The sequence below is a fragment of the Musca autumnalis genome, unplaced genomic scaffold (assembly GCF_047663935.1).
Source record: "Musca autumnalis isolate F117 unplaced genomic scaffold, ASM4766393v1 scaffold_5, whole genome shotgun sequence".
NCBI lineage: Eukaryota > Metazoa > Arthropoda > Insecta > Diptera > Muscidae > Musca > Musca autumnalis.
Genome location: NW_027412088.1, coordinates 123,251,059 through 123,272,217, shown reverse-complemented (window position 1 = coordinate 123,272,217; position 21,159 = coordinate 123,251,059). Strand labels below are relative to the sequence as shown.

The following is a 21,159-nucleotide window of genomic DNA, read 5'->3' as shown; positions in this document are numbered from 1 at the left end:
CCATGACATAAAGCATGAGTTTGGTTGCGGATTTGTAGTTGGTCGGAGGTTAAAAGAATGGACTGGAATACGAGACGTGGGACACCTACTTAGTGCTGCCAGAAGCAGAGACATATTTGCCGATATTGTGAAGAATCTATGAATTTATTTGAATTTTTTTATTTAAAATCCATTGTTTCTTTGTAATTGTAATGGTCGCCAACATTCGTATGACGAATAGGCAAATAAAGAAGAAGGAGGTTAAAACACCTGGTCTCCAGCTTCAAACCAGTGAATGAAAGACTTGCTACAATTCGAATAATAGCAAAATTCTTCAACATCAGCTTTATTTGCGCTCATGCTCCCACTGAAGACAAGGACGAACTGACCAAAGATATATTTTATGAGCGCTTAGAAGAAAGATATGACCGTTGTCCTGCCCATGACATTAAAATTATTCTAGGCGATTTTAATGCCAAAATTGGATAGGAAAATATCTTTGGCCCAAAAGTCGGAAAATTCAGTCTCCACAGTGAAACATCTGACAATGGTATGAGGCTGATAGACTTCGCAGCGGCAAAAAACATGGTAGTCAGCAGCACCAGATTTCAACATCTCGACATCCACAAGGGCACCTGGCTGTCTCCACATCAGAAAACATTGTGATAGATGGAAGAAATTCATTGAGCGTGTTGGATGTGCGTTCGTTCCGAGGAGCAAACATAGACTTGGACCAATACCTTGTTGCAGCAAAGGTACGCACCCGGTTAAACGTAGCAAACAAAGTACGAACAGACACAACACGAAAGTTAGACATAGGTAAGCTGCAATCACAACAGATAGCCACAGCATATTCCACTCAACTAGCCCAATTGCTTAATCAAAGCACTCCTCATCCCGATAACATATCAGCGCAATGGCAAAGTATTTCCCACTCCATGCCAACAGCTGCAAAATCCATACTTGGATACCAGAGACCTCCACCAAGGAATCCATGGTATGATCAGGAGTGTCGTGCTGCTACCGAAGACAAAAATGAGGCATATAGAGCTACTTTACAATCAGTAGCAACGCGTAGCGCACGAGAAAGGTATCGGGAGAAAAGGAGAGGAGAGAAACCTCTTTTCCGCAAGAAAAAGAGAGAAATGGAAAAGCGGGAGTGTGAAAAATCGAGATGTACAGGAGCCAGAATGAAGTCCGAAAATTCTACCAAAGAGTAAAACATCAAACAGATGGCTTTGGTACAGGCACATCCTCATGTAGAGACCAGCAACAGATACAGATAGCGTGCTCAAGATATGGAAGGAACATTTCTCCAATCTGCTGGTATCCAATAGTAGCGTCTAAAATCTATTATTAAACATTTTCTTTGACATTTATGGTCTGTTCCAGAACTTCAAGAATCTACAACTTTGTGCTATTTTTTTCGATAACATAAAGGAACAATTGTTATCGTAGTAAAAATGTGTAGATTCTTGCAGGTTCAAGAACAGGCATTTAATTTTCAATAACAGCAATGTTGTTTTTGTAAATTTATTAGTTGTTGTAATTCATGCATCTACCTTCTATAAATATGCCTAGGCAATACCTGCTTGAAGTTAGCAACGATAACAAATATTATCGACAGGGTGACACAGAAAGTCTAAAATCTTACTTACTTAGTCCCAATTTACATTAGGCGAGTTTACTTGCGGCAATTGTCAGTTTGTAGGTGAGAGAGGGTGCTGAGAGGCAAAGGGTTACCATATGCCTCACCACTCTCTCCTACAAAATGACAATTGCCGCAAGTAAACTCGCCCAATGTAAATTGGGACTTACTTAGCTGGCTGTTTGAATGTCTCAAACATGGTTAGAGTAATATAGATAATATATATATAGTTTAATGAATGTCTATTTCTATTTTTAAACATACAATTGTTTCTGAATTTATGATTAAGATACAGTCCACTGAGGAGATGCATATTTGTTGATGTATTGTAATTACGGTACTCTATCATTTAAGCCGGACGGAGAAAATGTACAAATAACTCGTACATACTTTTTGTCATGTAGAGGCGCTGGGAAATCTGATAATTAAAAATAAATTTCCCGCTTGAGTTTCCAGCCGCCTAAATCAATAAATATTCTTATGAGCACTAGTCATAAGTGGTAAATTATGTTCAGGGCACTTAGAAAATAGCGTTTAAGATACCACATGCAGCGGTGTTGTGTGTGCATTACGAGCGGTCGCACTTAAGATTTTATGACTCTTTTTATGACACACATGATGCTGGAAAATTCTTCATTGATCAACGGATTGTTTGGTTTGGTCAATGAAGGGTTTAGAGATAAGAATTAGTGATAGTCTAGGTTAAGAAATAATTTGTAGATTAGCTGCTAAGTTGAAATTTGAAAATAAAAAGATCAGTGTCTCATCAGCACATAACCCTACAGCTCTTATTTCTGAACATTTGGTCCTTCAAACCGTCGCTTTTGTGAAAGTGGGGAAACCAGCGGCAATCAAGAAAAAAAAACGAAGAAGCGAAAAGATACGGAAACACGAAGTAGAACGAAGATTCGGCTACGATCGACGAAGCGAAAGGAGGCGATATTACGAATACGGCGAAAGACGAATAAGAAAACGAAGGACGAAGGAGTATTAAATTTTTGCGACGATAATCAAAGCGACGAAGAGAGGAAAATTTAACGAACGGAAATATGTACGAGGGAGAACGAAGAGAAAAAACGATCGAAGGAAACAATTATCATTTTTTAGAAGAAAGAAATAACTGACAAAATGCCGAGCCGCGAGGAGCTTTATAAGGATCAGAGTGACATCTTTGACACATTAAAAAATATGTCGCAGATAGCAGTACAGGGAGGATACAGTAAGCCTACAATAGCATCCACACGGAAGAAGTTAGAAGAACTATGGGGAAAATTCCAATCAAATGACGAGGCGCTCAGAAAGAAAGGTTGAAAAGTGCGAAGGCGACGAATACTTTGTGCAGAAGGCGTACGACCGGGCTCAGGAAATGAAGGCCAGCATACTGGGATTAATGAGCGATATTGCGGCGGAAGGGTTCAAGGAAGCGGTAGCAAACCCGCTTCAGGGTAATTTATATAAGCCATATGTATCATCCACATTGGCGGCGATGGATGACAGCGGAAGCAAAGAAATAAGTTTGCTTGAAAATCTTTTTAGTAGCAAAATAGCAAGACTGAATAGGATGATAAAGGAAGGACAAGAAGATGATAATAAAGATTTGTTGAAACAGTTAAACGAATATCTGGATGCGATGATGTGGAAGCTTGAAGACCTACGCACGGAAATGGGTCGGAAAGGAGAAGTGAATGAATTTATTGAGGATCAGTGGGAACAGGCACAAGAAGATCATAAGCATGAAAAGATGAGAATACGGCAGTTACTGAAAGCTTTGGATGAGGCTGAGAGAAAATCCATCAGAGTGGAAAATATAAAGATCCCGGTGTTTAGTGGGCGTCTTGAAGATTGGAATACCTTCTACGAGCTGTTCCATACATTGGTCCATGAAAATCCGAGTTCGGATAAAGAGAAGCTGTTCCGCTTAAAATCGTCGGTGAAAGGAGACGCACTTCAGCTCATTTGGAACATGCCTCTGACAAGCACCGGATATAAAACTGCGTTAGAAACGTTGCGCCAAAGGTACGACAACAAAATAAATCTATTTGGCCACTACGTAGATAAGCTGTTAGACCAGCCGGAGATAAATGGATCATCAGCACAGGGCGTTAAGGTGCTACTAGATACATCGGTAGAATGCATGGAAGGAATAAAAGCGATGGATTTGAAATTAGGAGACGCTTATCCATTTTTAGCGCACATTATATTGCGGAAATTAGATAAGGAAACACGTCTACAATATGAGCAGACAACAAAAAAGACCACCGAGACTCAGGAGATCGGTGACGTTTTGAAATTCTTGGAGCAGCGTTATCAAACATTGAACTCAGTCTGGTCAATGGAGGAGGGGGACAATGCAAGAAGGCAGTTCGACATGGAGATAGCAGCAAGCAAAAAGCAGGAGAATAAAGTAAGATGCGGTTATTGCAAGAAGACAATGCATAAAACGTATCAGTGCCAGCAATACAACAATTTAACGGTGAAGGAGAGAATAGAGTGGGTGAAGCAGAATGAATTGTGCACTAACTGCCTGAACCATAACGCCACAAGGAGATGTGCGAGCAAGATGAATTGCTTCACCTGTAACGGGAGACATCACACCAGCTTGCATATTTCTAAGACGAATACCAACGGTAGTAAAGGCAAGTCGACGTTTGCAACAATGGAGGATAGTCATCACGTTTTAATTGCAACAGCGCAGATACGAGTGAAATCGAAGCAGAAGGAATTTATAACATTGAGGGCGTTAATCGATCCGTGCGCACAGACGTCTTCAATCAGTGAGGAAGCGGTACAGATTCTGCAACTTCCGAAACTAAAAACGGATGTGACGTTGCATGGACTTGGTGGAGCAGTCGTCGGGAAAGCAAAGTCGAAAGTGATCATAGAAGTGAAACCCAGGTTCCTCTGTGACTATGCGGTGAACATAGAGGCGGTCGTGTTTCCCGAATTGGCATCAGTTCAGCAAAATCCAACGTGTGAGTATGAAATAAACAAATGGGATAACTTCACTCTTGCCGATCCAGACTTTACGTCGTCAGATAGAATCGATGTACTAATTGGAAGCGATGTCTACCACGAAATTGTCCAAAATGGAGTTCATAAGAAGGATACAATTTTGGCACAGAAAACAACACTGGGATGGATATTGTCTGGACCGGTCACTGCAAAGAAGCGAAGCAGTGAAATGATTGTGAGAGTCGTGTTTGATGCGTCTTCAAAGACATCGAACGGGAGAAGCTTGAATGATATTCTTTACGCTGGGCCACTGTTACAGAGAGACATTTTTGACATTCTAACGAAATGGCGAAAGCATCAGTTCGTTGTAAGTGCAGACGTAGAAAAGATGTACCGACAAATATGGATACGTAAGGATGACCAAGATTACCAATACGTGTTATGGAGATCCTGCAGCAAAAAACCAGTAGAACAATACAAATTGAAGACGGTAACCTACGGTACAGCATGTGCTCCCTTTCTGGCTTTGAGAACGTTAGCAGAAATTGGAGAGCAATGCGAAGATGTTAATATTGGCAACATAATCAAAAACGATTTTTATATGGACGATTTATTAACAGGAGCGGATTCTACATTAGAGTGTAAAGAAATTCAGGAGGGAGTAAAAAGGCAGCTTGCGAAGTATGGATTTAATCTGCGGAAATGGGTTGCAAACAACAATGATACCCTAAGAGAAATAAAGACAGAGAGAGAATGATGTATTGCGCATAGAAGAGGACGAATGCCTTAAAACGTTGGGACTGCAATGGTATCCGGCATGCGATAAGTTTGGATTTTCAACACAGCCTTATGAGGAACAGAAAATAACGAAGCGGAAAGCGCTATCCTATTTGGCCAGAATATTTGATCCATTAGGGTGGCTAACACCATTAACAATAACGGCAAAACTTTTTATTCAGCACCTGTGGGTGATGGAAATCGGATGGGATAGCCAGCTAATGGAGGATTTAAATAAAAAATGGATTGGATTCACGAGTAAATTGAATTCGCTAACGTCGATTAGAATATCTCGATGGTTGCATCTTTCCAACACAGCTGAATTACAACTGCATGGGTTCGCGGATGCCTCGAAAAGAGCGTACGAAGCAGTAGTTTATGTAAAAGTAGGAGGAAGTTTTCAGCTTGTGGCAGCCAAAAGCAAAGTCAACCCTATCAAGAATAGAAAGACGCTACCGCTAGAACTGTGTGCGGCACATTTGTTGGAGAAGCTAATAGCGAGAATAAATGGAGTATTTGAAATGGAGCCTAAAGTATTTATGTGGAGCGATTCAACGATAACGCTGTCATGGATAAGAAATGGTGCGAGCAAAGAGAAATTCATAAGAACAAGAATTACAGAGATACAGCAATGGGTACCGATAGCTAAATGGAGGTATGTCAAATCGAAAGAGAATCCAGCAGACATGGGGTCCAGGAGGATATCACCCGAAAAGTTGCCGGCAAGTGATCTCTGGTGGAATGGGCCAGAGTGATTAAAACAAGACGAAGAGAGCTGGGATGCTTTAATGTGGCCGCTACTACTATAAAAACCAATCCCATATACTTTAATCACTTGGTAAAGGAGTATTCCTCATTTCAAAGACTTAAGCGTGTGGTAGCATACGTACTCAGATACATCGAGAAGTTGCGGGGGAAGAAATTTCCGGAGTTTTTGACGGTTGTGGAATTGCGAGAGGCAGAGACGATTATAATAAAAGGCCATCAACAAGAAGAGTTCCCAGAAATATTAACAATGCTACGAAATGGAGCGACGGTCGATCACAAACACAAGCTGGCTTCGTTGAATCCTTATCTAGATGGAGAAGGTCTGATGAGAGTAGGGGGGCGATTGCAATTATCGTCGCTGACATACAACGAGAAGCATCCGGTGATATTGAACAAGTCAGATCTGAGCGATTTAATCATCAGAGAGGCACATAAGGCTACTCTTCATGGTGGCATTCGGGTGATGGAGAATTTGCTGAGAAGAAAATATCCAGTATTGGGATGAAAAATAGCATAAAACGCGTGAATCGGAATTGTGCCAAATGCATAAGATATAAACAAGAATCGCAGAATCAGCTGATGGGTATATTACCAGATTATAGAGTCAACGTATCTGCACCATTTACTCATTGTGGTGTGGACTATGCGGGTCCAATATACATGAAGTGCTCAAATGGGCGAGGTCAAAAAGCCTACAAAGGATACGTTGCGGTATTCGTTTGTATGACAACAAAAGCAATACATTTGGAGCCTGTAAGCAGTTTGACATCAGAAGCATTTCTTGCCGCATTAAAACGTTTATTTGCCAGAAGAGGCAAAAGTAGTTACATATACTCGGACAATGGCACAAATTTTGTTGGTGCTGTGAAACATTTAGATAAAGATTTCCGAGACGCCATTAAGGAGGACAGGACTTTGGCGCCGATATTGGCGGCGGAGGAAGTACAGTGGCATTTTATCCCCCCGGCAAGTCCTCACTTCGGAGGAATATGGGAAGCAGCGGTCAAAGCCATGAAATATCATCTACGAAGGATTGTTGGCGAAAGCAAGTTGACCTTTGAGGAAATGTCTACGCTGCTATATCAAATCGAAACAGTACTGAACTCAAGACCACTTTATCATCTGGATGAGAATACGGATGAGATGGAAGTCCTGACCCCAGGACATTTTCTAATCGGCAGGCCTTTGATAGACTGTCCAGAAACTGGAAACGACGACAAGGTGACAGCGCTTGATCGATGAAAGCAAGTGCGAAGGATGAAGAATAATTTTTGGAAGCAGTGGAAATCAGCGTACTTAGGAAGCCTTCAACAACGTCATAAATGGAAGAGTCAAACGGAGAACCTTAAAAAAGGGCAAGTGGTCATAGTGAAGAACGAGAAGACACATCCAGGGCGATGGCCGTTAGGTAAAGTTGAGGACGTACATCCAGAAATGGCTCGAACAGTCTAGTAAGCTCCATGATGCTGTTGCTCTTGGTGCTACCACATATAAAACCGGCGGTATCAGACAACCTACCAGATATCACGGAACTCCAGGAGTCCTCGGCATTATACTTAGACCACATGGGATCGGTAGACGTCGTCGCTTCAAAATGGAACATGATCATCGTCTTTAATATGCTTCCATTTTTTGAATCTTTGGACAAATGCGACAAAGTGTTAAAAACGATGATGCCACTATGCGAGAAATTGCAAACCTTCGAAGCGCAGTGCAACAACATTTTGAAAACGATGGAACGGCAGGTCTGGGGGTTGCAAGACACCAATGCGTTTTTGTTCTCGAGGGCCAGGTCGAAAGGTCGAAACGTGCTCCGTTGGAGTTCATAGGGTCTCTCCAGCACGCTTTATTCGGAACTATGGATGCGGAAGATCGGAAGCAAATAGAGAAAAACATGCGCAACTTATTGGAAAACCAATACAACATTAAATTCATGATGCAAAAACAGGCCTCTGTAGTGGAATCTACTGTTAATATTCTGCGTACGACTATGGAAGATGTGAATAACAACTTCAAGAAGATCGTGGATCAGATGAATAACATAACGGCGGCCATGGAGGAAACTTACTTCGTATACAGAGAATCGATTCGATTTTTTATGGTCACTAAAGACTTGGACGCAATAATCCGCGAGAACGAAGGAGTTCAGTCAAGTATGATAAATCTGCTTATCGACATTAATCATGGGAAACTCAACCATTCTCTAATTACGCCAGCGCAACTTCAAGCAGAGATGACTAAGATAGGAGAGCACATGCCCGATCATCTTAAATTCCCTGGAAAGAAATACGAACAAATTAGAGCGGTGTACACACTTCTAACTGCGAAGGCTGCATTGGTTGAGGACAAACTGTTGGTATCAGCTAATATTCCACTGTTTACACAGCATACGTCCCAGTTGCATCGTATTATTCCTCTTCCCGTTGTGCTGCATGGAGAGAAGTTTATAACTCAGTCCGCAGGGCACTATCTAATATATAACTTCAACCGGGATGCGTATCATATAATGACACAAGCTGACTTGAATATGTGTCAGATTTACACTGAAGAAGAATACGTTTGCGAAGGAAACTGGCCGTGGATTGACGCAAATGACAATTCATGCGAGGTGTATTCACTGAAGCCTTCAACGTCGCCTCAATGTAATTTCGTTGAAACGAAGATGGAGTTGCTATGGACGAAGCTTCATGCGGATAACCGTTGGCTGTTCAAAGTTTTTCAACCGACCACCGCTCACGTGTCCTGCAAGGGAGAGTCACAGCAAATAGTTAAACTGCCGATGCAAGGTATCATTACGTTGAAGCCAGGATGTACGTTAAGAGTCAAGGGAGCTATAATTTCAACACCTTTCAACTTGGAGTCTAAAAAGATAGTACAGGATAAGACACCGTTTGTGGCAGACATAAGCCACATATCCAATTTTTCCCTCAGGCCTTTAGGCCCGATAGTGGTAAATCACTCTACGAGGTTAGCGGAGATAGAGTCGCAATTGAAAACGATCGACGCATCACAACTTCATCTTAACGGGGTTAACGTACACCACCTCTCGGAGCATTTATCTCTTATGATGATACTGGTAGCTAGCCTAGTCGCAATAATCTTGGCAATAACGCGATGTATGAAGTCCAGACGAATAGCGGATATTCACTTTGGTGCCGCGCAGAATGTTTGAATGTCTCAAACATGGTTAGAGTAATATAGATAATATATATATATAGTTTAATGAATGTCTATTTCTATTTTTAAACATACTATTGTTTCTGAATTTATGATTAAGATACAGTCCACTGAGGAGATGCATATTTGTTGATGTATTGTAATTACAGTTCTTTATCATTTAAGCCGGACGGAGACAATGTACAAATAACTCGTACATACTTTTGTCATGTAGAGGAGCTGGGAAATCTGATAATTAAAAATAAATTTCCCGCTTGAGTTTCCAGCCGCCTAAATCAATAAGATACCACATGCAGGGGGAGCTGCTATCACTAGTGTTGTGTGTGCATTACGAGCGGTCGCACTTAAGATTTTATGACTCTTTTTATGACACACATGATGCTGGAAAATTCTTCATTGATCAACGGATTGTTTGGTTTGGTCAATGTAGGGTTTAGAGATAAGAGTTAGTGATAGTCTAGGTTAAGAAATAATTTGTAGATTAGCTGCTAAGTTGAAATTTGAAAATAAAAAGATCAGTGTCTCATCAGCACCCAACCCTACTGCTCTTATTTCTGAACACTGGCCTATTACAGAACATTTGTTCCATAGGCCGAACTAAGAAAAGATCTCCATTTCTCTCTATTTGTTTCTTCGCACTCTGGAATTCCGCGCCTTTTCATCTCTTCATCCACTTGTTTGCGCCATCTATTCCTTGGCCTGCCAAGCCAAGTATCGTAGTAAAAATTTTTAGATTCTTGCAGGTTCAAGAACAGCCATTTAATGTTCAATAACAGAAATGTTGTTTTTGTAAATCTGTTAGTTGTTCTAATTCATGCATCTACCTTCTACAACACATTCACTGCCACACGAACTATCAACCTCACTGCCGATAAAATTTCCTTGTCAGTAATCAATGTGCTTTGAAAGTAACCTCAATTTTTTCCGAACGTTTACACATGCAAGTGTCAGTTCGAAAAAATTTAAATTTCGACTATAATATGTATACACAAGTTTATGCAACTTACTTGCATGTGTAATCATCGGGTTAATTAAAAATTGGAAACTGTTTACTACAAAAAACTGACTTGGAATACATGGAGTAAACCAAAATGTTCGTGAGGACTCCCTCTTTCATTTGGCGTTTAGACATTTGTGTACGTTTTTATATTGTGGCTTCCAGAGTCAATTTTCTGTCCTGATTTCCAAGTTGGAAACCAGAAAATTGGAAACTTTGTTCTACAAAAAACTGACTTGGAACACTTGGAGTACACCAAAATGCTCGTGAGGACGCCCTCTTTCGTTTTATGTATTGTTTGTGTCCGTTTATACATTGGAGCTTATTTTTAAAAAATAAATAAATTTAATTTTTATATTCGTAGCTAGTTTTCGCCCCACAGTTGGAAAAACGTATTATATGCAAATTTTAGGCGTTCTGTGTCACCCTGGTGACGTAGTGGATGGAAGATACCAAGGAACGGTCCTGACCGGCTTTAACATAGCAAAACCCAGGATTTATCTTCGCCCCTCTTTCATCTCAAGTGGACACTGACCTCCCGTGGTGTCACCTGGGGAACTGCCTTTAACACCCGTTAAAGGTAGTGAGCTAACATGTGTCGCGCGTTCACCCATAAAAACATTGGTTTGGGCGTCGGGTTAGTAACCCTCCCCTAGCAAAAACAGCCAACTATGAAAAAACGAAAGAATATAAAAACAAACCCCTCTAAAGTTGACGAACCCCACAAACGTTTTAAGGACCATGATCTGCGAATCTACACCTGGAATGTTCGCAATCTTTATAGAGAAGGTGCAGTTTACGCATTGGCAGATGTACTTGAAAAGTACGAGGCCGACATTACTGCTATACAGGAAATACGATGGAATGGAAAAGGCGTCACAACAACGCCTAAAGGTGACGCATTGTATTATAGCTGCCATGACACAAAGCATGAGTTTGGTTGCGGATTTGTAGTTGGTCGAAGGTTAAAACATCTGATCTCCAGCTTCACCCTAGTGAATGAAAGACTCGCTGCAATTCGTTTAAAAGCAAAATTCTTCAACATCAGCTTTATTTGCGCTCATTCTCCCACTGAAGTCAAGGACGAACAAACCAAAGATCTATTTTATGAGCGCTTAGAAGAAACTTATGACCGTTGCCCTGCCCATGACATTAAATGGTATGGGGCTGATAGACTTTGCAGCTGCAAGAAACATGGTAGTTAGCAGTACCAGATTTAAACATCTCTATACTCATAAGGGCCCTTGGCTGTCACCAGATCAAAAAACAAGAAACAGATGGCCACAGCATATTCCACTCAACTGGCCCAACTGCTTAATCAAAGCACTCCTCGTCCCGATAACATATCGGGACAATGGCAAAACATTGCCAACTCCATCCAAACAGCCGCAAAATCAGTACTTGGATACCAGAGACCTCCACCAAGGAATCCATGGTATAACCAGGAGTGTCGTGCTGCTACAGAAGAGAAAAATGTGGCATATAGGGCTACTTTACAATCAGTAGCAACGCGTAGCGCACGAGAAAGGTATCGGGAGAAAAGGAGACAGGAGAAATGTCTTTTCCGCAGGAAAAGAGAGAGATGGAAAAGCGGGAGTGTGAACAAGTCGAGATGTACAGGAGACAGAATGAAGTCCGAAAATTCTACCTAAGAGTGAAACATCAAATTGATGGCTTTGGAACTGGCACATCCTCCTGTAAGACCAGCAAGGTAATCTGGTAACTGATACAGATAGTGTGCTAAGGATATGGAAACTGTTGGTATCCAATAATAGCGAAGTCGACGAAAGATCTACGGACCAATCTGCGTTGAAAGTGAATATCGACGTCGTATGAACCACGAGCTGTATCTGCTATACAACGACATCAATATAGTTAAACGTATCGAGATGCAGCGATTGCGTTGGGTAGGTCATATAATAAGAATGAGCGATGACGAACCCGCTACAAAGGCGTATAAATTCGAGCCACATGGCGATGCACGCACAATTGCCAGGCCAAAGAATAGATGGCGGAAACAAGTGGATGAAGAGATGACAAGGTGCGGTATTCCAGAAAGCGAAGCACTAAACTGAGAGAATTGGAGATCTTTTCTTAGTTCGATCTATGAAACAAATGTTCTGTAATGGGCCAGCTAAGTAAGTGTCACCCTGTGTTTTTCGATAACTTTTGTTATCGTTGCTAACTTCACACCCAGGTGCTTAATATATGGTCTGTACCAGTACTGTACTATTTTTTCGATAACATAAAGGAAAAGTTGTTATCGTAGTAAAAAGTAGTAGGTTCTTGCAGGTTCTGGAAGAGAGCAATAGGGATAGGTAAGTCGACTTTCAATTAATCGATTATTCGACTTTTGTGAGTTTGTCGTTAAAAATGTACTACATTAGGCCTGTTCGATAACCTAAAAATTTGTACAAACTTTTACAAAATGCTGTTCGATAACAAACTTGCTTAATTAATAAAGAACTTGCAATAACTTTTTACTTGCAAAGTTATCGAGCAGATCTATTATAGAACTCTATAGTACGTTTACGTATAACCGAATTTAATAAACCCACTGGGTTTCAAATGTCAATTTCTTTTGCGTATACGTCAAATAAATCTTCTTTAATGCCAAGTTTACACTTGCGCTCTAAAATCAACTGGATTTCACGAAATCCTGAAATACATCCCGGTGTTTACACTTATTTTTTGTTGATTTCAAACATATCACAATGATCAAGGTAGATGCATATGCGCAGCTGATCGAACATGAATTTTCAAAACAAGTTGTCGCAAATTGAATTAGTCATCAAAAATATACGACAATATAGAACTTTACAACTTTATTTCGAAAATTATCGTAAAACTATCTATATATCGTATTAATTGTGTATAGAACCCGTTCCCGTACTTCGAAGTCTAGCAAGACTTACACTTCTCTTTAAACAAAAATAGCGTTGAATAACACCCTATTCTCCTGTTTTCTGCCATACAATTTTAGCATAGTAGAAACTAGCAACATGTTCATTATCATCTAAATACGATAGCTGATACGTTGATTTGTTGCAGTTTTTGCAATTTCCGTCATTTTTTCGTTCCCGTATTTTTTAAGAAATTTGAATGTAACATTACCATTAAAAAAGTACGAGAACGCAATGAAAAATAGCATTGTAACAAAGTAATCTAATATTTTTTTTACATTGTTTAAAAATTTTGATTCTAAAATTTTTTGTTGCAGCAATTGACCATCTACCTTGTTTATTGTGATACGTGAAAAGTGTTGCAACTTTTGGTACTTTTTCAGTCACAAACAGGGTTGTATATCATGTGTACTGTGATTTCGATGTTGATTTCGCTGAAATCACGAAATGAGATGATTTCATTTTTGTATGCGAAATCATGATAATTTTTGCTTGATTCCGCGCGAAATCACGAAACGCCTTCGAAATCACGAAAAGACGCCGAATGTAAACCAAACATAAGAAGGTTAACTCAGCAAAACATTATAATATAAACATGGCTTTACGTTAATTATTTCATCTTGAACGACTAACAATGAAATATACCAAAGCAAAGTTATTTTTATTTCCTCCACCAATATGGAGGGTATATTAAGTTTGTCATTCCGTTTGCAACTCATCGCAATTATCATTTGCGACCCTATAAAGTACATATATATTCTTGATCACCGTAAAATTCTAAGTCGATTTGGCGTTGTCCGTTCGTCTGTTGTAATCACGCTATTTTGCCAAGGAGTTGCGATAGAGGTCTGAAATTTAGTACTTATATCAAGTTCGAAGATGGGCTATATCGGTCCACGTTTTGGTATAGCCCCATATAACGGTACCGCCCGATTTCAGCTATTTTTACGTTTTTAACTATATTTTCAGACCGAATTAGCTATAATTTGATATTTAGGGTTCCTGGTGGTAAAGAAACTTCCCCACCAAATGAGATGATTTCATTTTTGTATGCAAAATCATGGTAAATTTTGCGAAACGACGCCGAATGTAAACCCAACATTAATGTGGACTGGAAACAGCGTTGTAGAATGGTATAATAATAACAGGTATGTCACAGCCAAGAGCTGATTAAAATTTTTTTCTTATTATGGAATATTCTGTCAAAAGCAGGTTTATATTTTTTATTGTTGTTGACATTATGCAATAATAAAGGTAGATGCATCGGTGAATTGTTCCAACTATAAACTTCTGCTGCAACGCTATATCTTAAAGTTAAAATCATTTTCAAAAGATTTTCATTCGAGTGGCAAAATTAAATTGATAATTTTTTTTAATAGTAATACTTTCGAAAGAACTATTCGTCAAATATTGATATTAATTTAAATTTTTTCCAAAAGTACGGGAATGGAAACATTGCATTTTTTGTAAAAATTCTAGCTGAAATGTATCTGCAAATCGGATGCAGCAATCACGATGTTAGATCAGCTAAACTTGTCGAGTAAAAAATAAGAATGACATTTTTTCACTGTACATTTATTATTATATTGTCATGGAACTTTACATTTGTTTGCAAAAATTAAGTGGATCAATTGAAACCAACAAATAATTATAATAAAGCCTTTGCTTACATGTTTTCTCATAGTTTTCTTATAAAATGAATAAACGATACCCAAAATTTATTAATCTTCATCTCTCTACCATATAAAAATAAAGTATAAATTATTTTGATAAATGAGGAAAAAAGAATTTTGCAACTATAAACTTCTGCTGCAACACTATATCTTAAAGTTAAAAAAATTTCGAACGATTTTTAATCGCGTGGAAAATTAAATTGTTATTTTTTTAATAGTAATAATTGCGATGGACCGATTCGTCAAATATTGATATTAATTGAAATTTGTTCCAAAAGTACGGGAATGTAAAAATTATACTAAATATAATAATAAACAATTCCCAAAATTTATTAATCTTGATCTCTCTACCATATAAAAATAAAATAACAATTATTTTTATAAATGTAGAAAAAAATAATGTTTATAAAAGTGCATTTTTATATTTATATATATTTATGAACTTTAATAAAAATTATCACGTATTTCATTGAGTTTTTCTTTCATCCACTAAAAAAGGGAACTAGTTCTTGGCCATCAATGAAGGTTAGTCTGCCTGTGGAATTCTCAGAAGCATGTGCACTACGTAATTAGAGAAGTTCTACTGATTGAACTGTTGGACGCTATGCTCAGTCGCGTCAACGATGTTGTGATCTATTGCTATTATTTTGGATTTTGGATTCAAATGACACTGGTTCGATTCTAGTAAAGCTTTGATGTCTGGTCTATACGCATTTTTGCATTGTCCATAATTAAAAAGGAATTGTCCAAATTTGAATTTAAAATTGTCGGCATTAAATGTGGAATTAGAAATGATTTTGTGATATACAAACCCTGCTTTGGTAATTGCCGCTATGAGGGTGACATTTCTGTTCCTGACGGTGGGTAAAACAATTGTTTTGTTCCAGAACCTGCAAGAAGCTACTATTTTTTACAACGATAACATTTTGTCCTTTATGTTATCGACAAAAATAGTAACAATTAGTAGATTCTTGCAATACTGGAACAGACCAAATGTTGTACCTTGCCGTGAGCGTGCTTGAGTTCTACGCAAGTGGAGATGGAAGCCGATGAAAATTAATTTTTTCCTTTGCTTTGGTGCCCACATCGTTAAATCTCGTGCATACTTCTGTCTTAAGTCTAAAGCTAGCGGGTCATTCATCCTCTCTATTTCGATAGAAGTCAATTTTAATATATGTTCTCCGACGTATTGTTTTTTTAATTACATTACATTTTTGTTAATTACATCGAGTAAATTAATTACTGCAAAAACTCTTATAAGAAGGTATAAACAAAACAGTAATGGTTTAGGCAACGCAAAACGTGGTGGAAACAGAAGAAGAACACTGACTCCTGAAGTTTTGAATTTTAATGAATCGTGAGTGGAAAACCAAACAGGCATTACATTAAAAACCATAAAAACAAAATTGCTAAGCGAGAAAAGCGTTTGTATATCAAAAGCTACATAGAGAATGGACTAAAGCAATTAAAAATTACATTAAAGTTGGTTTCTATGGAAAAAGAGAGGATGGATGACCCGCGAGCTTTAGACTTTAGACAAAAATATGTACGAGACTTTACCCGTGTGATTTAAAGTTTTTACCGCCATATTCACCAATGCTAATACCAATTGAAAAGACATTTTCCAAACTAAAAAGTTGTGCCAGAGAGGAACTTCGTGATCTGTCAATAGATCGTGATTGAGCATAGCGCCCAATAGTTCAATCAGCATGACTGCTCCATTTACGTAACGGACATGGTTCTGAAAATTCCAAACAAAACTCAATGAAATACATGGTAATTTTAATTAAAGTTCATAAATATATATATATATATATATATATATATATATATATAAAAATACACTTTTATAATAATATTATTCAAGATGAAATTTGAAATAAATAAAAGTTAAAAAATAATATGATTTTTTATAGTTCTTTCAATAAAAATAAAGGTTTCATTCAATTTGGAAAATGTTTCATTTGAAATGGAAAAAGTTTCATTTGAAATGGAAAAGGTTTTATTTGAATTGGAAAAAGTGTCATTTAATTTGGAAAAGGTTTTATTCATTTTGGAAAAGGTTTCATTCAATTTGGAAAAGGTTTCATTTAATTTGGAAAAAGTTTCATTTGATTTGGAAATGCTATATGTAAAGATTTACCTGAGATAGTTCATAGTGACGTATGTGGGCCAATGAGATGCGAAATCAATGGCGGTGCAAGATACTTCGTAGAATTTATTGATGAAAAATCTCGGTGGTGTGAAAAATATTTTTTAAAGCACAAGTGGGAAGTGTTCTCAGCTTTCCAGAAGTATAAAACTTATGCTGAAAATTTAACAGGTCGTAAAATAAAAAAACCTTCAATCGGATATCGGAAAGGAATGTTGCAATCGGGAATTCGACAGATATTTAGAGAATAATGGCATAAAACGTCGACTACCTACTCCGAATACGACACAGGAAAATGGTATGGCAGAACGTAAAAATAGAACACTTGTGGAAATGGCAAGATGTATTATGAAACATGCAGATTCGCAACAATCTTTTTGGGATGTAACTATAAATACTGCTTGTAATATTCGAAATCGATTTGTATAGTCAGCAAGGGATAAAATACCGTACAAAACGTTTAAAATTATGAAACCTTCTTTGGTACATATGCAAATATTTGGTTCCAACGGTTACATTTTAAACAAGTAATCCAATATAAATTTGAGTCAAAATCGGAATTGTGTGTTTTTGTGGGCTATTCGTCTGAAAGCATACCGTATGTGGTGTCCACGAAAAAGAGGAAAAACGAAAGTTGATTTGAAAAATCCTACGACGACTTCTACGAACCCGAACTACGCAATGATATAGAGATTGAATGTCAAGATAAGTCACCTGAGCGAGAAGCCGAAACATTAAAAGAAGGTACGTCAGATAGTGACACTGAAAATGAAACTTTGGTTGAAAATTCAGAAAATGAGACAACTCAAAAAAGCAGTAGGGGATGTCTGAAAATACAAAGGAAGAAAACTTCGAAGAATGTGAGTTCGCATACCTATCTATTTTTAACGATCCACAGACAATAGGTGAAGCATTGCTAAGTCAAGATTCAAAAGAATGAAAAAAAAGCTGTAGAGGATGAATATTTGTCTCAAATTAAAAATAGTACTCCTGAAAGAACTATTGTAGATAGTCTATTAGTATTCCGAACCAAAGAAGGAACGCTCGGTTATGGTTTACACTTTAAGAAAACAAATGAACATTTATTTGCCGTTGTTGATGCTGATTGGGAGGAAACATTTCAGACCACCGTTCGTATTCTGGCTACGCATTTATATTGGCTGGAGGATCGATAATTTGGAAAGGACGTAAACAAAGAATGGGTTCTTTCTTTAGTACAGAAGCAGAATATATTGCAATAACTGAAGCAACTGAAGAAGCTATTTATTTGAAATGAATTTTTTATAGCATTGGTTTAAATACTGAAAATATACCTTTGTATAATGATAGTCATAGCGCCCAAAAACTCATACAAAACTTTGGGCATGCCTGCTGATGTTCTGACCAGATGACTCAATAGAAATAATTTGGTTTTATGAGCCAGCAATATCAACAGTAGTGTATTTATTTCGAGGGGAGGTTTTGTGGAAACCAAGCAATCCACTACTTATATTAAACAAAGAAGGCTTTGGTGTTTGTGTACATAACATGTTTTGAAAAAAAAAATTGTCATTGTATACTTTTTCGTTTGGACGATACACACATAATTTTGTAATACACATCTTTTAATTAATTATCAATAAGCTTCAATTCAAGAATCCTCCCGTTTTAATACTAACCTCCATTGATGACAAAGGATTATTAATAATTAAAAGGGTAAAAATTAAAAATATCAATGAAATACTCTTTTATGTTATAACTTAACATCAAAATTAAAATAAAGAACCGTTAAAAACTAATATGATTTGTATGTTTCATTCAATAAATGTAACGGTTTCATTTGTTTTTGAAAAGGTTTCATTTAATTTGGAAATGGTTTCTTTCAATTTGGAAAAGTTTCATTCAACTTGGATAAGTTTTAATTTATTTTGGAAATCCTATATCTTTGCTACTGGAGATAGAAGTGCAATCGGCCTGTATGATTCACATTTGCTGGCATCCTTGTCATGTTTCAGTTGCGGGACCACCCTGTCCATCTTGCAGGCTTCGGGAACTATTAGGGTGGCTAGCGATAAGGTGAGAACCTTACTTAAATACTCGACCCCCGATCATCCAGCTGTTTTAGCATCACCATTGAAATTCCGGCAGAAAAAGCCCGCTCCTCTTCGGATCTGTGACAGCGACGCCTTTAAACATGACAGATGCCCGATCGTCCCTCCTACCAGGGTTAGATAACGCCTTAACCGTTGTCCAAAATTTATTACAACCGGCTCCAATGTTGCAGCACTTCATATGTTTTAGATGTTTCATTAGCTAATCCCATCGCCCGTCATTAGCAAATCACGTTCATAGTGTATTTACATTAGCTAATCCCGTCGCCTGCGCTGAGAAATTATGTCTTATTTCAGGTATTTGAACAGCAGGAATATAGCCAGCGGCTCTGAAGCGTTGGTTAGTCAGCTCTCTGAAACCTTGCAAATCAGCGTTTTCATGGTTGCCATGTCAAGTCATTTGTCAGACCGGGTGACACGATGGATATGTCAGACGAACTGTCGCAGTCTCCTCTACTCCTGGTGGGTGCGTCGTCATTCAGCAGTTCTATCTCGGTGGTTCCACACCTCACCGCTACCCCCATACACTCTAAGTTTGGGCCCCTATAGTCTAGCTCGGGCGAGATAGGGTTGTACTTGACAGACTGGTGCAGTAGGAATGCAAGCGCACCACCCCACCACCGCCACTTCTCGTTCAGCTTTCGTTTCGTTTCGACTCATAAAATTCACGGTCTCACTGATCTCGCCGCGAAGACCATTGCAGTTAAACTGCAGGAATGTCACATTCGCAGGATGCACTACTTGTTCGTGTTTGCAGTGATTGATGGTATTTGTTAGTGTTCTTTTTCTATTCAAGAAAAATATTCATATCGCAGTTAGTGTTTTGAATGCTTATTTAAATCACAAAATAAAAGAAATAAAGAAAAAAGAAAAATACTAACTAATCTACTAACCTCTAACCGTTGAGTTATAGCAACAAATACGCATTAATGCAGTCATCTGTTCTGTTGATCGTCACATCTGTTCCTAATATACGATAGTTGAGCCAAAAGTTAAATATACGAGGGGTGCGTGAAAAGTTTAATAATTAATTTTAAATATTTTCATGGAATTTCTTTTGCAAAATAATTTTTTATCTTGTTTTTTTTTTGTTGACATTCTGTAAAATTTATTCAAAATTTTTGGATTTTTTGAAATGTTTGGAAAGTTTTGATTTTTCTTCTGGTTTTCTCTTGAGAAACAATTTGTTTGTGTATTATTCGATACACATATCCGATATTTAGTTCACCAAGAGATATTTTTTCCGTACTATCAGTACACAGTATAAAACAAATTTTCCGGTTCTTGTCAATTTTGTTCTTTATACCCTCAGCATTTATACTAACGAGGGTATATACACTTTCATACGGTCAAAATGTGCCTCATCGAAATAATGGTTTTAGACCCCAAGTATGCTTGGACGAAATGTGTTTCAGACAATTTGGAGTCGACTGAGCAATGTCCGTCCCTCTGTCTGGCTGGAGCGCACGATAACTCTCGAATTGATGACCGATTCGGTTAAAATTTTGGCTTTCGTAATATTTTGCCCAAACTAAGTTCGAAGATGGGCTATATCGGTCCACTCCTTCCGGTACCTCCCACACAAAAGTTCGAAAATGTTCGGAAAATTTGTGAGCAAGATAACTCTTGAAGGGAGTAACCGATTTGGTCCATACTTTGCCCATCCTGAAATGTGTACCAGACTTAGATAAGGTTTCAATATGGACTCAAGCGGTCCACTCCTTCGGGTACATCCCAAACAAAATTTCGGAAAAGTTCAGTTTAGGGCCATCTCTCGAATCGCTTTGATTTTTGTTAAAGCAACTTGTATTCACTGCCCCCCATATGACGGTATAAGTTTCATCGGGGGCAAGTCCATACTTCCTGAGAAAATAGCATGAAAGATGCAATAAACGCCTATGACACCGCGTGAGGTGGTTGGAGCGCAAGATAACTCTAGAACGGATCTGCCGATTCGGTCCAACATTTGGCCTTAGTAATATTTTGTTCAAGCATAGTTTATGTTCGAATCGAATCACTTTAATTTTTGTTAAAACAACTTAC

General features: G+C 38.2%; 2 protein-coding genes across 2 annotated transcripts; both read left to right on the top strand.

The window, feature by feature from the left end:
- Window positions 1-6,784: 6,784 nt before the first annotated feature.
- LOC141386739 (uncharacterized) lies at window positions 6,785-7,366 on the top strand. The gene has a single exon (XM_073955659.1). It carries the CDS (start codon window positions 6,785-6,787, stop codon window positions 7,364-7,366), a length of 582 nt encoding a protein of 193 aa, XP_073811760.1.
- Window positions 7,367-7,982: 616 nt separating this feature from the next.
- LOC141386738 (uncharacterized) lies at window positions 7,983-9,148 on the top strand. The gene is made up of 2 exons (XM_073955658.1): window positions 7,983-9,013; window positions 9,064-9,148. The coding sequence occupies exons 1-2, from the start codon at window positions 7,983-7,985 to the stop codon at window positions 9,146-9,148; spliced, it is 1,116 nt and encodes a 371-aa protein (XP_073811759.1).
- The last annotated feature ends 12,011 nt before the right edge of the window (window positions 9,149-21,159 follow it).